The 19,266-nt window shown below is 44.8% G+C and overlaps 1 protein-coding gene across 1 annotated transcript in view; it reads right to left on the minus strand.

Moving 5' to 3' along the window:
* The window catches only part of LOC106592356 (metabotropic glutamate receptor 5), a 123,236-nt gene that overhangs the window by 66,570 nt on the left and 37,400 nt on the right, over positions 1–19,266 (minus strand). Inside the window, exon 5 of the mRNA XM_045690269.2 lies at positions 10,406–10,655. Within this exon, the coding sequence (XP_045546225.2) occupies positions 10,406–10,655 (250 nt within the window). The remainder of the gene's footprint in view (positions 1–10,405; positions 10,656–19,266) is intronic.

Consider the following 19,266-nt stretch of genomic DNA (forward strand, 5'->3'; position numbering starts at 1 on the left):
AGAAACAGGGCTACGTTCTAGAATACAAAGAAACAGGGCTACGTTCCAGAACACAAAGAAACAGGGCTACGTTCTAGAACACAAAGAAACAGGGCTATGTTCTAGAACACAAAGAAACAGGGCTACGTTCCAGAACACAAAGAAACAGGGCCACGTTCTAGAACACAAAGAAACAGGGCTACGTTCCAGAACACAAAGAAACAGGGCTACGTTCTAGAACACAAAGAAACAGGGCTCCGTTCTAGAACACAAAGAAACAGGGCTACGTTCCAGAACACAAAGAAACAGGGCTACGTTCTAGAACACAAAGAAACAGGGCTACGTTCTAGAACACAAAGAAACAGGGCTACGTTCTAGAACACAAAGAAACAGGGCTAAGTTCCAGAACACAAAGAAACAGGGCTACGTTCCAGAACACTTAGAAACAGGGCTACGTTCTAGAACACAAAGAAACAGGGCTACGTTCTAGAACACAAAGAAACGGGGCTACGTTCTAGAACACAAAGAAACAGGGCTACGTTCTAGAACACAAAGAAACAGGGCTACGTTCCAGAACACAAAGAAACAGGGCTACGTTCCAGGACACAAAGAAACAGGGCTACGTTCCAGAACACAAAGAAACAGGGCTACGTTCCAGAACACAAAGAAACAGGGCTACGTTCTAGAACACAAAGAAACAGGGCTACGTTCTAGAACACAAAGAAACAGGGCTACAAAAGAAACAGGGCTACGTTCTAGAACACAAAGAAACAGGGCTACGTTCTAGAACACAAAGAAACAGAACACAAGGTTGACTAAGAAAATAAATACACAACCTCTTACAAAACCATTCAGAATGAGAGTCTAAACTTAATGTTTTAATCCTGTCCCAAACGTTAATCTTTACCTCAACCACAGAATGAGAGTCTAAACATAATGTTTTAGTTTGGAGCAACTTCGAAATTTCACGTTTGAAGAAAACTGGTAAAACCGTAAGATCTTGTTACACACACACACACACACACACACACACACACACACACACACACACACACACACACACACCTCTCTCCCTGTATCTTCCCAGCTTTATCAGTATGAAACCTTAGGTAAACCCAGTAGCAGCGGTCGTGTACTATATCAGTTATACAACTAGAAGAGTGGGTGGCCTCTGTTCTGTTCCCTGGGTGGAGGAGAGGAGAGGAGAGGAGAGGAGAGGAGAGGAGAGGAGAGGAGAGGAGAGGAGAGGAGAGGAGGAGAGGAGAAGCGTTCATAACATTCATAAAGTAGATAGAAGAATGGAGAGGGAGGAATGAGAGGGAGGGATGAGAGGGAGGGATGGAGTGGAGAGAAAGAGAGAGAGGGACAGAAAGAAAGGGATAGCTATGAAAAGAAGAGAGAGAGAAGAGATGGAGAGATGTGGAGGGAGAGCAGCAACCCCCCCCCCCCCACACACACCCACACACCCTTCTCTCTCCCTCTGTATCTTCCCAGCTTTATCAGTATGAAACCTTAGGTAAACCCAGTAGCAGCGGTCGTGTACTATATCAGTTATACAACTAGAAGAGTGGGTGGCCTCTGTTCTGTTCCCTGGGTGGAGGAGAGGAGAGGAGAGGAGAGGAGAGGAGAGGAGAGGAGAGGAGAGGAGAGGAGAGGAGAGGAGAGGAGAGGAGAGGAGAGGAGAGGAGAGGAGAGGAGAGGAGAGGAGTTCAACTGGAGGTGTAGGTGGTCTCTGTTCTGCTCCCTAGACGGAGAGGGAGAGATGGAGGGATGGAGGGAAGGAGAGGGATAGAAAAGGAGGGATGGAAAAGGAGGGTTGGAAAAGGAGGGATGGAAAAGGAGGGATGGAAAAGGAGGGATGGAAAAGGAGGGATGGAAAAGGAGGGATGGAAAAGGAGAGATGGAAAAGGAGAGATCGAGGGAAGGAGGGAGAGATGGAGGGAGAGATGGAGGAAAGGAGGGAGAGATGGAGGGAGAGATGGAGGGAGAGATGGAGGGAGAGATGGAGGGAAGGAGGGAGAGATGGAGGGAGAGATGGAGGAAAGGAGGGAGAGATGGAGGAAAGGAGGGAGAGATGGAGGGAGAGATGGAGGGAAGGAGGGAGAGATGGAGGGAGAGATGGAGGGATGAGAGGGAGAGATGGAGGGAGCGGAGACACAGAGATAAAGGGATGGAAAATGAGGGATGGCTAAGAAAAGCAGAGAAGAGGAGAGGAAAGGTTGAATCACTCCGGACCCAGAAATAGAGATGGAGATGGAAACACAGACTGACCTGGCAGGGCAAGACAACCACCTACTGAACACACTGACCTGGCAGGGCAAGACAACCACCTACTGAACACACACTGACCTGGCAGGGCTAGGTACCCACCTACTGAACACACACTGACCTGGCAGGGCAAGACAACCACCTACTGAACACACTGACCTGGCAGGGCAAGACAACCACCTACTGAACACACTGACCTGGCAGGGCTAGACAACCACCTACTGAACACACACTGACCTGGCAGGGCTAGACAACCACCTACTGAACACACACTGACCTGGCAGGGCAAGACAACCACCTACTGAACACACACTGACCTGGCAGGGCAAGACAACCACCTACTGAACACACACTGACCTGGCAGGGCTAGGTACCCACCTACTGAACACACACTGACCTGGCAGGGCAAGACAACCACCTACTGAACACACTGACCTGGCAGGGCTAGACAACCACCTACTGAACACACACTGACCTGGCAGGGCAAGACAACCACCTACTGAACACACACTGACCTGGCAGGGCAAGTCAACCACCTACTGAACACACTGACCTGGCAGGGCAAGACAACCACCTACTGAACACACACTGACCTGGCAGGGCAAGACAACCACCTACTGAACACACACTGACCTGGCAGGGCAAGACAACCACCTACTGAACACACACTGACCTGGCAGGGCTAGACAACCACCTACTGAACACACACTGACCTGGCAGGGCTAGACAACCACCTACTGAACACACACTGACCTGGCAGGGCTAGACAACCACCTACTGAACACACTGACCTGGCAGGGCTAGACAACCACCTACTGAACTGACCTGGCAGGGCAAGACAACCACCTACTGAACACACTGACCTGGCAGGGCTAGACAACCACCTACTGAACACACACTGACCTGGCAGGGCAAGACAACCACCTACTGAACTGACCTGGCAGGGCTAGACAACCACCTACTGAACACACACTGACCTGGCAGGGCAAGACAACCACCTACTGAACACACACACTGACCTGGCAGGGCAAGACAACCACCTACTGAACACACACTGACCTGGCAGGGCAAGACAACCACCTACTGAACTGACCTGGCAGGGCTAGACAACCACCTACTGAACACACACTGACCTGGCAGGGCTAGGTACCCACCTACTGAACTGACCTGGCAGGGCAAGACAACCACCTACTGAACACACACACACACACACACACACACACACACACACACACACACACACACACACACACACACACACACACACACACACACACACACACACACACACACACCTAAATCCCCTACAGAACTGTATAGAACAGTAGAGAGAACTGATTCAGATCAGAACTACTGTATTCTTCATGGGATTTCCCCATTAAGCCACTCCATTGTTATGAACCTTGACCGCCAAAGATTTTTAAGTCTACGCCCCCCCCCCTGCGGAAATCTAATTGGTTAGTTTCAAACCAATGCATTCGCCGATGTCGGCCTTCCACATCGGCTGGTGGAGGGTGGCTGAGCTACGGCAGTGTTTTTCAGACCAGGGGACGTCCCGAATATCAGTCTCCTCCTTCCTGAGCGGTATGACGGCTGCGTGGTCCCATGGTGTTTATACTTGCGTACTATTGTTTGTACAGATGAACGTGGCACCTTCAGGTGTTGGGAAATTGCTCCCAAGGTTGAACCAGACTTGTGGAGGTCTACAATTTTTTTTTTCCTGAGGTCTTGGCTGATTTCTTTTGATTTTCCCATGATGTCAAGCGAAGAGGCACTGAGTTTGAAGGTAGGCCTTGAAATACATCCACAGGTACACCTCCAATTGACTCAAATGATGTCAATTCGCCTATCAGAAGCTTCTAAAGCCATGACATTTTCTAGAATTTTCCAAGCTGTTTAAAGGCACAGTCAACTTAGTGTATGTAAACTTCTGACCCACTGGAATTGTGATACAGTGAATTATAAGTGAAATAATCTGTCTGTAAACAATTGTTGGAAAAATTACTTGTGTCATACACAAAGTAGATGTCCTAACCGATTTGCCAAAACTATAGTTTTTTAACAAGAAATTAGTGGAGTGGTTGAAAAACGAGTTTTAATGACTCCAACCTAAGTGTATGTAAACTTCCAACTTTATACATACTGTATGCTATTCAATGCGTTTCCACAGGCTAATTGCAGTACGGCCAAAATCAATGTTTCATCAAAACATACAGGTGTCCTAAAATTCCAAATCAAATGGCTGAATAATCATTGGTATGACCATCGCAAAACAATTCCATATGTTAACTCAGTAGCAACCCAGCGATGGGGCATTAGACCTCAGGAGGGTAAATTAAGATAATAACTGCCAGAATAAAGGAAACACCAACATAGTGTCTTAATGGGGGCGTTGGGCCGCCACCAACCACCAGGTAACTGCCAGAATAAAGGAAACACCAACATAGTGTTTTAATGGGGGCGTTGGGCCGCCACCAACCACCAGGTAACTGCCAGAATAAAGGAAACACCAACATAGTGTCTTAATGGGGGCGTTGGGCCACCACCAACCACCAGGTAACTGCCAGAATAAAGGAAACACCAACATGGTGTCTTAATGGGGGGCGTTGGGCAACCAACCACCAGGTAACTGCCAGAATAAAGGAAACACCAACATAGTGTCTTAATGGGGGCGTTGGGCCACCACCAACCACCAGGTAACTGCCAGAATAAAGGAAACACCAACATGGTGTCTTAATGGGGGGCGTTGGGCTACCAACCACCAGGTAACTGCCAGAATAAAGGAAACACCAACATAGTATCTTAATGGGGGCGTTGGGCCACCACCAACCACCAGGTAACTGCCAGAATAAAGGAAACACCAACATGGTGTCTTAATGGGGGGCGTTGGGCTACCAACCACCAGGTAACTGCCAGAATAAAGGAAACACCAACATAGTGTCTTAATGGGGGCATTGGGCCACCACCAGAACAGCTTCAACGATCCTTGGCATAGATTCTACAAGTGTCTGGAACTCTATTGGAGGAATGCGACACTATTCTTCCACCATCGAAATTCAACCATTTTGTGTTTTTGTTGATGGTGGTGGAAAACGCTGTCTCAGGCGTCACTCCAGAATCTCCCATAAGAGTTCAATTGGGTTGAGATCTGGTGACTGAGACGGCCATGGCATATGGTGAAACATCAGCAAGTTGAGCAGTCTTCATCACTGAAGCTCCTGCTAAACGTGCCCCAACAATAACCCCCTTTCTTTCAAAATCACTGAGATCTCTTCTTCTAGCCATGGTAAACAAATGTTATGGGCAACTGGGCCCGGCCAGCATATTTATACATGACCCTAAGCATGATGGGATGTTAATTCCACCACTGCTTTCAATATACTGTACATTGTATCCCTTATTTACTCAAGCGTTTCTTCAGCGTGCTAGCTCAGGCTCCCTTAATAATGTACAGCATGCTAGCTCAGGCTCCCTTAATAATGTACAGCGTGCTAGCTCAGGCTCCCTTAATAATGTACAGCATGCTAGCTAAGGCTCCCTTATTAATGTACAGCATGCTAGCTCAGGCTCCCTTAATAATGTACAGCGTGCTAGCTCAGGCTCCCTTAATAATGTACAGCGTGCTAGCTCAGGCTCCCTTAATAATGTACAGCATGCTAGCTCAGGCTCCCTTATTAATGTACAGCATGCTAGCTCAGGCTCCCTTAATAATGTACAGCGTGCTAGCTCAGGCTCCCTTAATAATGTACAGCGTGCTAGCTCAGGCTCCCTTAATAATGTACAGCGTGCTAGCTCAGGCTCCCTTAATAATGTACAGCATGCTAGCTCAGGCTCCCTTAATAATGTACAGCATGCTAGCTCAGGCTCCCTTAATAATGTGCCGAATGCTAGCTCAGGCTCCCTTAATAATGTACAGCCTGCTAGCTCAGGGTCCCTTAATAATGTGCCGAATGCTAGCTCAGGCTCCCTTAATAATGTACAGCATGCTAGCTCAGGCTCCCTTAATAATGTACAGCATGCTAGCTCAGGCTCCCTTAATAATGTACAGCATGCTAGCTCAGGCTCCCTTAATAATGTACAGAATGCTAGCTCAGGCTCCCTTAATAATGTACAGCATGCTAGCTCAGGCTCCCTTAATAATGTACAGCATGCTAGCTCAGGCTCCCTTAATAATGTACAGCGTGCTAGCTCAGGCTCCCTTAATAATGTACAGCATGCTAGCTCAGGCTCCCTTAATAATGTACAGCATGCTAGCTCAGGCTCCCTTAATAATGTGCCGAATGCTAGCTCAGGCTCCCTTAATAATGTACAGCCTGCTAGCTCAGGGTCCCTTAATAATGTGCCGAATGCTAGCTCAGGCTCCCTTAATAATGTACAGCATGCTAGCTCAGGCTCCCTTAATAATGTACAGCATGCTAGCTCAGGCTCCCTTAATAATGTACAGCATGCTAGCTCAGGCTCCCTTAATAATGTACAGAATGCTAGCTCAGGTGAACTTAATAATGTACAGAATGCTAGCTCAGGTGAACTTAATAATGTGTCTGTCTGTCTGTCTGTCTGTCTGTACCTCTGGATATCTCATTATACTCTATTACACTTCTTGCTGCTATTCACACACACACACACGCACGCACGCACACAGACAGACAGACAGACAGACAGACAGACAGACAGACAGACAGACAGACAGACAGACAGACAGACAGACAGACAGACAGACAGACAGACAGACAGACAGACAGACAGACAGACAGACCCAGATCTCCTCTGTTATCCCATTGGCTAAGAGACTAATGGAGCTTTGACTCAGCTAGAATGTTTACCTGGATTGACTAACACTGGACTCCACTGGGCTCCATTACACTGCTGTTTCCAGCCCAGCCATTGTAAAGCATTCATTCTGGGTGAAACTGAGCCAGAATGGAGCCCTTTAGTCCCACTCCCCAGTAGCAACATCAGAACACTGAGACCCTGACACCATTTTCATAAATAGATGCTTTCATTTAAATATTCAACACTTCCTTAAATAAAGTGTTTCTAGAAATGCACTGCTAATGCACAGTGCAGTGTAATATAATTATGTATGTAGTCCAAGGGCATTGCTACGTTCAGTTTCATCAGGTTTGATTGACAGGCAGGCTCTGTATGTTAGTAATGAGACTAGCCGTTATTAGAGCGCTGGGGATAGAAGTGGACCGGTGAGGAAGGAATCACAACCTTAAAATAAACACCTTCTGGAGGAGGAGACGATTTCAACCAAAAAAATTTTATAAATGGAGAAATCTCTCTCTCTCTCTCTCTCTCTGTCTCTGTCTCTGTCTCTGTCTCTGTCTCTCTCTCTCTCTGTCTCTCTCTCTTTCTCTCTCTCTCTCTCTCTCTGTCTCTGTCTCTGTCTCTGTCTCTCTCTGTCTCTGTCTCTGTCTCTCTGTCTCTGTCTCTCTCTCTCTCTCTCTCTCTCTCTCTTTCTCTCAGTTCCCCTCACTCTCAATTTCTCTTCCTCCATCCATCTCCTCTCCCCCCTTCTCTCTCCCTCCCTCCCTCCCTCCCTCTCTCGCTGCTCTCCACTCTCTTTCTAACTAAATAGTTCTATGAATAGCGGTGTGTAATTTGTAATGGCCTGGAGGTAGAATTCATGAAAAGCTATTTTTCCAGCTATTAGAGAATTTGTAATCTTAGAGAAGGTGATATTTTTAGGAATGGATCTGGGATGGATTTATAATCCTGTATGAATATATCAGAGATGGATTAAGAATCCTGTATGAATGGACTAATAATCCTGTATAAATATATCAGAGATGGATTAATAATCCTGTATGAACGGATCTGGGATGGATTAATAATCCTGTATGAATGGATCAAAGATGGATTAATAATCCTGTATGAATGGATCAAAGATGGATTAATAATCCTGTATAAATATATCAGAGATGGATTAATAATCCTGTATAAATGTATCAGAGATGGATTTATAATCCTGTATGAATGAATCAGGGGTGGATTAATAATCCTGTATGAATGGATCTGGGATGGATTAATAATCCTGTATGAATGGACTCGTGATGGATTAATAATCCTGTATGAATGGATCTGGGATGGATTAATAATCCTGTATGAATGGACTCGTGATGGATTAATAATCCTATATGAATGGACTCGTGATGGATTAATAATCCTATATGAATGGATTAATAATCCTGTATGAATGGATTAATAATCCTGTATGAATGGATTAATAATCCTGTATGAATGGATCAGAGATGGATTAATAATCCTGTATGAACGGATCTGGGATGGATTAATAATCCTGTATGAATGGATCTGGGATGGATTAATAATCCTGTATGAATGGATCAGAGATGGATTAATAATCCTGTATGAATGGATCAGGGATAGATTAATAATCCTGTATGAATGGACTCGTGATGGATTAATAATCCTGTATGAATGGATCAGGGATAGATTCATAATCCTGTATGAAAACCATCATTATCTATCCACTGCTTCTGTCTTTTCGAAAAGAGAGCGACCACGACTCATCTTCAGAAGGCTAGACAAGAGGAACGCTGTACTGGAAGCCTCCGTGATAGGGGATACACAGCTGGGTCACTATCATGACATAACAAGAGGAACGCTGTACTGGAAGCCTCCGTGATAGGGGAAACACAGCTGGGTCACTATCATGACATAACAAGAGGAACGCTGTACTGGAATGACATCCCTGCATCTGCTGATTTAAACAGTGTTGTGAAATTGTCAGCTGTCATGACGGTTTATGTCATCTGTTATGTCCTTGTTATGACATCTGTTATGTCCTTGTCATGACGGTTTATGTCATCTGTTATGTCCTTGTTATGACGGTTTATGTCATCTGTTATGTCCTTGTCATGACGGTTTATGTCATCTGTTATGTCCTTGTCATGACGGTTTATGTCCTCTGTTATGTCCTTGTTATGACGGTTTATGTCATCTGTTATGTCCTTGTTATGACGGTTTATGTCCTCTGTTATGTCCTTGTTATGACGGTTTATGTCATCTGTTATGTCCTTGTCATGACGGTTTATGTCATCTGTTATGTCCTTGTTATGACGGTTTATGTCATCTGTTATGTCCTTGTTATGACGGTTTATGTCATCTGTTATGTCCTTGTTATGACGGTTTATGTCGTCTGTTATGTCCTTGTTATGACGGTGTATGTCGTCCCATACGAAGTCCCTATGAATTAAAAGCAGTGTGAGTTACCTGGTGAGAGAAGTTGTATCTCAGCGTCAAGGGCGGATGACAGGGTGGTGATGATGATGGTGACGATGATGAAGATGAGGCCAATGCCAGTAACCATGGAAACAGCCTCTGCGATGCAACTGGAGATGTAAATAGATGATGGTGTAAAAACAAGATGACACACACACACACACAGACACACACACACACACACACACACACAGACACACACAGACACACACAGACACACACAGACACAGACACAGACACACAGACACAGACACAGACACAGACACAGACACAGACACAGACACAGACACAGACACAGACACACACAGACACACACACACAGACACACACACACACACACACACACACACACACACACACACACACACACACACACACACACACACACACACACACACACACACACAGACACACAGACACACACACACACACACACACACACACACACACACACACACACACACACACACACACACACACACACACACACACACACACCGCAGCCAGCTGATTAGGGTATGTTATTTATATTTAATTCTTATTTTACAGAGAGTCAGGAGAGCAGGAACAGAAAGAGGTGGGAGAACCCAGATTCACGTTAAACAGTAAACAAACAGTACAACAAACAAACAAACAGGAAACATTGGGCCTTACGGTGTGTGTGTGTGTGTGTGTGTGTGTGTGTGTGTGTGTGTGTGTGTGTGTGTGTGTGTGTGTGTGTGTGTGTGTGTCTGTGTGTCTGTGTGTGTGTGTCTGTGTGTGTGTGTGTGTCTGTGTGTGTGTGTGTGTGTGTGTGTGTGTGTGTGTGTGTGTGTGTGTGTGTGTGTGTGTGTGCGTGCGTGCGTGCGTGCGTGCGTGCGTGCGTGCGTGCGTGCGTGTGTGTGTGCATCTCTCTCCACTCTCCACTCACCTCCCCACTAGTAGGAACTCCCCTACTAGGTGTTTCCGTCTCATTGCCATCAGTATGCCCCGTACAGTCATGCCCTCGCAGAAGCACGCCACCACCCGAGCCTTGGGCAGGTGTCCTCTCAGCTTCTCCAGCAGCTTGTCAAAGTTCTGCTCCCCTGCGTTGCTGTAGATCTTATCCGAATGAGCTATACAGATCCCTTCTCCAGCTGCCAGTTCCTTAAAGGCTTCCATACCACTCTCACCATAGTTACCTATAGACGAGAGACATTCACAACATTTACATTTACATTTAAGTCATTTAGCAGACGCTCTTATCCAGAGCAACTTACAAATTGGTAGATTCACCTTATGATATCCAGTGGAACAAACACTTACAATAGTGCATCTAAATGCAACAGAAACATTATATACAGTAATATGTTATAGTATGGAGTGGTTAGTGTTGTGATCAGACAAACACACTGTACATAGAAAACACTTCCACCCTCCATCCCCTAGGTGGCAGCGTCAACTGAGTCTATGTGCTGTGCTGCCAAGCCGTGATAATGGCATCAGGTACAGCCGATCAAAGCGCCTGGTGATTTTTTGGGGGGTTTTTGGAATCTTTCGTTTGGGGCCTGTTGCATAATCTCTGTAAGTTTTCTTTGTGTATTAAACACTAATGTTAAAAAGTTTTAGAACACCTACTCATTCAAGGTTTAAAAAAAAATATATATATTATTTTCTACATTGTTGAATAATAGTGAAGACATCAGAACTATAAAATAGCACATATGTAATCATTTAGTGACCAAAAAAGTGTTAAATAAATCTAAATATATTTTATATTTGAGATTCTTCAAATAGCCACCCTTTGCCTCTTTGATGACAGCTTTGCACACTCTTAGCATTCTCTCAACCAGCTTTACCTGGAATGCATTTCAATAAACAGGTGTGCCTTCTTAAAAGTTAATTTATGGAATTTCTTTCCTTCTTGATGCGTTTGAGCCAATCAGTTGTGTTGTGACAAGGTAAGGGTGGTATACAGAAGACAACCCTATTTGGTAAAAGACCAAATCCAAATTATGGCAAGAACAGCTTAACCTCTTGGGGCTAGGTGGGACGCTAGCGTGCCACCCGTGGTGCACTCCATCAACAGCAGGTGCATTTCAAGAGCGGCAAATTTGAATCCAAATAAATGTCAAAATTCAAATTTTTCAAAAATACAACTATGTTACACCATTTGAAAGATAAACATCTCCTTAATCTAACCACGTTTTACGATTTCAAAAAGGTTTTACGGCGAAAGCATAAATTTAGAGTATGTTAGGACAGTACATTTACAAGAGTTGTGTGTAATGTTTTGTCAAGTCAAAGACAGGGTCACCAAAACCATAAAACCAGCTAAAATGATGCACTAACCTTTTACAATCTCCATCAGATGACACTCCTAGGACATTATGTTAGACAATGCATGCATTTTTAGTTCTATCAAGTTCATATTTATATACAAAAACAGCGTTTTACTATGGCATTGATGTTGAGGAAATCGTTTCCCTCCAATAACCGGCAGTCAAGTCAGCGTCAGAAATTAAATAATTAAAATTAGAAAACATTGGTAAAATATTATATTGTCATTTAAAGAATTATAGATTTACATCTCTTGAACGCAATCAACTTGCCAGATTTAAAAATAACCTTACTGGGAAATCACACTTTGCAATAATCTGAGCACTGCGCCCAGAAAAATACGCGTTGCGATACAGACTAGACGTCATGTTGGGGAGATCTAAAATCGAAAATACTATGTAAATAATCCATTACCTTTGATTCTCTTCATCAGATGTCACTTCCAGGTATCACAGGTCCATAACGAATGTAGTTTTGTTCAAAAAAGCTCATCATTTATGTCCAAAAATCTCCGTCTTGTTCGCACATGATCTAAGCCAGCCGGACTTCTCGTCATGAACGAGGGGAAAAAATATATTTCCGTTCGTTCAAACATGTCAAACGTTGTATAGCATAAATCATTAGGGCCTTTTTTAACCAGAACATGAATAATATTCAAGGTGGACGAATGCATACTCTTTTATAACGTATTGGAACGAGGGTACCCAACATGAACTCGCGCGCCAGGTGTCTAATGGGCCATCATCGTTCCATGGCTCTTGTTCGGTCAGATCTCCCTCCAGAAGACTCAAAACACTTTGTAAAGGCTGGTGACATCTAGTGGAAGCAATAGGAAGTGCCAAAATATTCCTAAACCCCTGTGTTTTTCAATGGGATAGGTTTAAAGTCAATACAACACATCAGGTATCCACTTCCTGTCAGAAAATGTCTCAGGGTTTTGCCTGCCAAATGAGTTCTGTTATACACACAGACACCATTCAAACAGTTTTAGAAACTTTAGAGTGTTTTCTATCCATATATAATAAGTATATGCATATTCTAGTTACTGGGTAGGATTAGTAACCAGATTAAATCGGGTAAAAAAAATTTATCCAGACGTGCAAATGCTGCCCCCTAGCCCTAACAGGTTAAATAAGCAAAGAGAAATGTCAGTCCATCATTACTTTAAGACATGAAGGTCAGTTAATCTGGAAAATGTCAAGAACTTTTAAAGTTTCTTCAAGTGCAGTCACAAAAACCATTAAGTGCTATGATGAAACTGGCTCTCATGAGGACCGCCACAGGAAAGGAAGACCCAGAATTACCTCTGCTGCAGAGGATACCTTCATTAGAGTTAATTGCACCTCAGATTGCAGCCCAAATAAATGCTTCACAGAATTCAAGCAACAGACACATCTCAACATCAACTGTTCAGAGGAGACTGCATGAATCAGGCCTTCATGGTTGAATTACTGCAAGGAAACCACTACTAAAGGACACCAATAAGAAGAATAGGCTTGCTTTGGCCAAGAAACACGAGCAGTGGACAATAGACCGGTGGAAATCTGTCCTTTGGTCTAATGAGTCCAAATTGGAGATTTTTGGTTCCAACCGCCGTGTCTTTGTGAGATGCAGAGTAGGTGAATGGATGATCTCCGCATGTGTGGTTCCCACCATGAAGCTTGGAGGAGGAGGAGGTGTTATGGTGTGGGGGTGATTTGCTGGTGACACTGTTGGTGATATATTTAGAATTCAAGGCACACTTAAGCAGCATGGCTACCACAGCATTCTGCAGCGATACGCCATCCCATCTGGTTTGGGCTTAGTGGGACTATCATTTGTTTTTCAACAGGACAATGACCCAACACACGTCCAGGCTGTGTAAAGGCTATTTTACCAAGAAGGAGAGTGATGGAGTGCTGCATCAGATGACCTGGCCTCCACAATCACCCCGACCTCAACCCAATTGAGATGGTTTTGGGATGAGTCGGACAGCAGAGTGAAGGAAAAGCAGCTAGTTTTGATGTCTTCACTACTATTCCACGATGTAAAAAAGAGAAAAACTAAACCCTTGAATGAGTATTTATTTTAGTTTGAACAAGATAATAATCCGCTGGCCGACCAAGACGTCAAGAGAGAAGGAGCCCTAAACCGAATGAAAGGTTCCTGAATACCTGCAGTCAACACCAGGTCACACATGCTTACTACTCACATCAAGTCAGGTTACAGACCATGTAGCTAGGACTAGGACCCCTAGACATAATGAGTCAGGTTACAGACCATGTAACTAGGACTAGGACCCCTAGACATAATGAGTCAGGTTACAGACCATGTAGCTAGGACCCCTAGACATAATGAGTCAGGTTACAGACCATGTAACTAGGACCAGGACCCCTAGACATAATGAGTCAGGTTACAGACCATGTAACTAGGACCCCTAGACATAATGAGTCAGGTTACAGACCATGTAACTAGGACCCCTAGACATAATGAGTCAGGTTACAGACCATGTAACTAGGACCCCTAGACATAATGAGTCAGGTTACAGACCATGTAACTAGGACCCCTAGACATAATGAGTCAGGTTACAGACCATGTAGCTAGGACCCCTAGACATAATGAGTCAGGTTACAGACCATGTAGCTAGGACTAGGACCCCTAGACATAATGAGTCAGGTTACAGACCATGTAACTAGGACCCCTAGACATAATGAGTCAGGTTACAGACCATGTAGCTAGGACTAGGACCCCTAGACATAATGAGTCAGGTTACAGACCATGTAACTAGGACCCCTAGACATAATGAGTCAGGTTACAGACCATGTAGCTAGGACCCCTAGACATAATGAGTCAGGTTACAGACCATGTAGCTAGCACCCCTAGACATAATGAGTCAGGTTATAGACCATGTAACTAGGACCCCTAGACATAATGAGTCAGGTTACAGACCATGTAACTAGGACTAGGACCCCTAGACATAATGAGTCAGGTTACAGACCATGTAGCTAGGACTAGGACCCCTAGACATAATGAGTCAGGTTACAGACCATGTAGCTAGGACCCCTAGACATAATGAGTCAGGTTACAGACCATGTAACTAGGACCCCTAGACATAATGAGTCAGGTTACAGACCATGTAGCTAGGACCCCTAGACATAATGAGTCAGGTTACAGACCATGTAGCTAGGACCCCTAGACATAATGAGTCAGGTTACAGACCATGTAACTAGGACCCCTAGACATAATGAGTCAGGTTACAGACCATGTAACTAGGACTAGGACCCCTAGACATAATGAGTCAGGTTACAGACCATGTAGCTAGGACTAGGACCCTAGACATAATGAGTCAGGTTACAGACCATGTAGCTAGGACCCCTAGACATAATGAGTCAGGTTACAGACCATGTAACTAGGACTGGGACCCCTAGACATAATGAGTCAGGTTACAGACCATGTAGCTAGGACCCCTAGACATAATGAGTCAGGTTACAGACCATGTAACTAGGACCCCTAGACATAATGAGTCAGGTTACAGACCATGTAGCTAGGACCCCTAGACATAATGAGTCAGGTTATAGACCATGTAGCTAGGACTAGGACCCCTAGACATAATGAGTCAGGTTATAGACCATGTAGCTAGGACTACGACCCCTAGACATAATGAGTCAGGTTACAGACCATGTAGCTAGGACTAGGACCCCTAGACATAATGAGTCAGGTTACAGACCATGTAGCTAGGACTATGACCCCTAGACATAATGAGTCAGGTTACAGACCATGTAGCTAGGACCCCTAGACATAATGAGTCAGGTTACAGACCATGTAGCTAGGACTAGGAAGACATAATGAGTCAGGTTACAGACCATGTAGCTAGGACCCCTAGACATAATGAGTCAGGTTACAGACCATGTAGCTAGGACTAGGACCCCTAGACATAATGAGTCAGGTTATAGACCATGTAGCTAGGACTAGGACCCCTAGACATAATGAGTCAGGTTACAGACCATGTAACTAGGACCCCTAGACATAATGAGTCAGGTTACAGACCATGTAACTAGGACTAGGACACCTAGACATAATGAGTCAGGTTACAGACCCTGTAACTAGGACCCCTAGACATAATGAGTCAGGTTACAGACCATGTAACTAGGACCCCTAGACATAATGAGTCAGGATACAGACCATGTAACTAGGACCCCTAGACATAATGAGTCAGGTTACAGACCATGTAACTAGGACCCCTAGACATAATGAGTCAGGTTACAGACCATGTAGCTAGGACTAGGACCCCTAGACATAATGAGTCAGGTTATAGACCATGTAGCTAGGACTAGGACCCCTAGACATAATGAGTCAGGTTATAGACCATGTAGCTAGGACTACGACCCCTAGACATAATGAGTCAGGTTACAGACCATGTAGCTAGGACTAGGACCCCTAGACATAATGAGTCAGGTTACAGACCATGTAGCTAGGACTAGGACCCCTAGACATAATGAGTCAGGTTATAGACCATGTAACTAGGACCCCTAGACATAATGAGTCAGGTTACAGACCATGTAGCTAGGACCCCCAGACATAATGAGTCAGGTTATAGACCATGTAGCTAGGACCCCTAGACATAATGAGTCAGGTTATAGACCATGTAGCTAGGACTATGACCCCTAGACATAATGAGTCAGGTTACAGACCATGTAGCTAGGACCCCTAGACATAATGAGTCAGGTTACAGACCATGTAGCTAGGACTGGGACCCCTAGACATAATGAGTCAGGTTACAGACCATGTAACTAGGACCCCTAGACATAATGAGTCAGGTTACAGACCATGTAACTAGGACCCCTAGACATAATGAGTCAGGATACAGACCATGTAGCTAGGACCCCTAGACATAATGAGTCAGGTTACAGACCCTGTAACTAGGACCCCTAGACATAATGAGTCAGGTTACAGACCATGTAACTAGGACCCCTAGACATAATGAGTCAGGTTACAGACCATGTAACTAGGACTAGGAACCCTAGACATAATGAGTCAGGTTACAGACCATGTAGCTAGGACCCCTAGACATAATGAGTCAGGTTACAGACCCTGTAACTAGGACCCCTAGACATAATGAGTCAGGTTACAGACCATGTAACTAGGACCCCTAGACATAATGAGTCAGGATACAGACCATGTAACTAGGACCCCTAGACATAATGAGTCAGGTTACAGACCATGTAACTAGGACCCCTAGACATAATGAGTCAGGTTACAGACCATGTAGCTAGGACTAGGACCCCTAGACATAATGAGTCAGGTTACAGACCATGTAACTAGGACCCCTAGACATAATGAGTCAGGTTATATACCATGTAGCTAGGACCCCTAGACATAATGAGTCAGGTTACAGACCATGTAGCTAGGACCCCTAGACATAATGAGTCAGGTTACAGACCATGTAACTAGGACTGGGACCCCTAGACATAATGAGTCAGGTTACAGACCATGTAGCTAGGACCCCTAGACATAATGAGTCAGGTTACAGACCATGTAACTAGGACTGGGACCCCTAGACATAATGAGTCAGGTTATAGACCATGTAGCTAGGACTAGGACCCCTAGACATAATGAGTCAGGTTATAGACCATGTAGCTAGGACTACGACCCCTAGACATAATGAGTCAGGTTACAGACCATGTAGCTAGGACTAGGACCCCTAGACATAATGAGTCAGGTTACAGACCATGTAGCTAGGACTAGGACCCCTAGACATAATGAGTCAGGTTATAGACCATGTAACTAGGACCCCTAGACATAATGAGTCAGGTTACAGACCATGTAGCTAGGACCCCCAGACATAATGAGTCAGGTTATAGACCATGTAGCTAGGACCCCTAGACATAATGAGTCAGGTTATAGACCATGTAGCTAGGACTATGACCCCTAGACATAATGAGTCAGGTTACAGACCATGTAGCTAGGACCCCTAGACATAATGAGTCAGGTTACAGACCATGTAGCTAGGACTGGGACCCCTAGACATAATGAGTCAGGTTACAGACCATGTAACTAGGACCCCTAGACATAATGAGTCAGGTTACAGACCATGTAACTAGGACCCCTAGACATAATGAGTCAGGATACAGACCATGTAGCTAGGACCCCTAGACATAATGAGTCAGGTTACAGACCCTGTAACTAGGACCCCTAGACATAATGAGTCAGGTTACAGACCATGTAACTAGGACCCCTAGACATAATGAGTCAGGTTACAGACCATGTAACTAGGACTAGGAACCCTAGACATAATGAGTCAGGTTACAGACCATGTAGCTAGGACCCCTAGACATAATGAGTCAGGTTACAGACCCTGTAACTAGGACCCCTAGACATAATGAGTCAGGTTACAGACCATGTAACTAGGACCCCTAGACATAATGAGTCAGGATACAGACCATGTAACTAGGACCCCTAGACATAATGAGTCAGGTTACAGACCATGTAACTAGGACCCCTAGACATAATGAGTCAGGTTACAGACCATGTAGCTAGGACTAGGACCCCTAGACATAATGAGTCAGGTTACAGACCATGTAACTAGGACCCCTAGACATAATGAGTCAGGTTATATACCATGTAGCTAGGACCCCTAGACATAATGAGTCAGGTTACAGACCATGTAGCTAGGACCCCTAGACATAATGAGTCAGGTTACAGACCATGTAACTAGGACTGGGACCCCTAGACATAATGAGTCAGGTTACAGACCATGTAGCTAGGACCCCTAGACATAATGAGTCAGGTTACAGACCATGTAACTAGGACTGGGACCCCTAGACATAATGAGTCAGGTTACAGACCATGTAGCTAGGGCCCCTAGACATAATGAGTCAGGTTACAGACCATGTAGCTAGGACCCCTAGACATAATGAGTCAGGTTATAGACCATGTAGCTAGGACCCCTAGACATAATGAGTCAGGTTACAGACCATGTAGCTAGGACCCCTAGACATAATGAGTCAGGTTATAGACCATGTAGCTAGGACTAGGAACCCTAGACATAATGAGTCAGGTTACAGAGCATGTAACTAGAACCCCTAGACACAATGAGTCAGGTTACAGACCCTGTAACTAGGACCCCTAGACATAATGAGTCAGGTTATAGACCATGTAGCTAGGACTAGGACCCCTAGATATAATGAGTCAGGTTACAGACCATGTAGCTAGGACACCTAGACATAATGAGTCAGGTTACAGACCATGTAACTAGGACTAGGACCCCTAGACATAATGAGTCAGGTTACAGACCATGTAACTAGGACCCCTAGACATAATGAGTCAGGTTACAGACCATGTAGCTAGGACCCCTAGACATAATGTGTCAGGTTACAGACCATGTAGCTAGGACTACGACCCCTAGACATAATGAGTCAGGTTACAGACCATGTAACTAGGACCCCTAGACATAATGAGTCAGGTTACAGACCATGTAACTAGGACCCCTAGACA

This window comes from Salmo salar, chromosome 11 (assembly GCF_965601325.2).
Source record: "Salmo salar chromosome 11, fSalSal1, whole genome shotgun sequence".
Classification (NCBI taxonomy): Eukaryota; Metazoa; Chordata; class Actinopteri; order Salmoniformes; family Salmonidae; genus Salmo; species Salmo salar.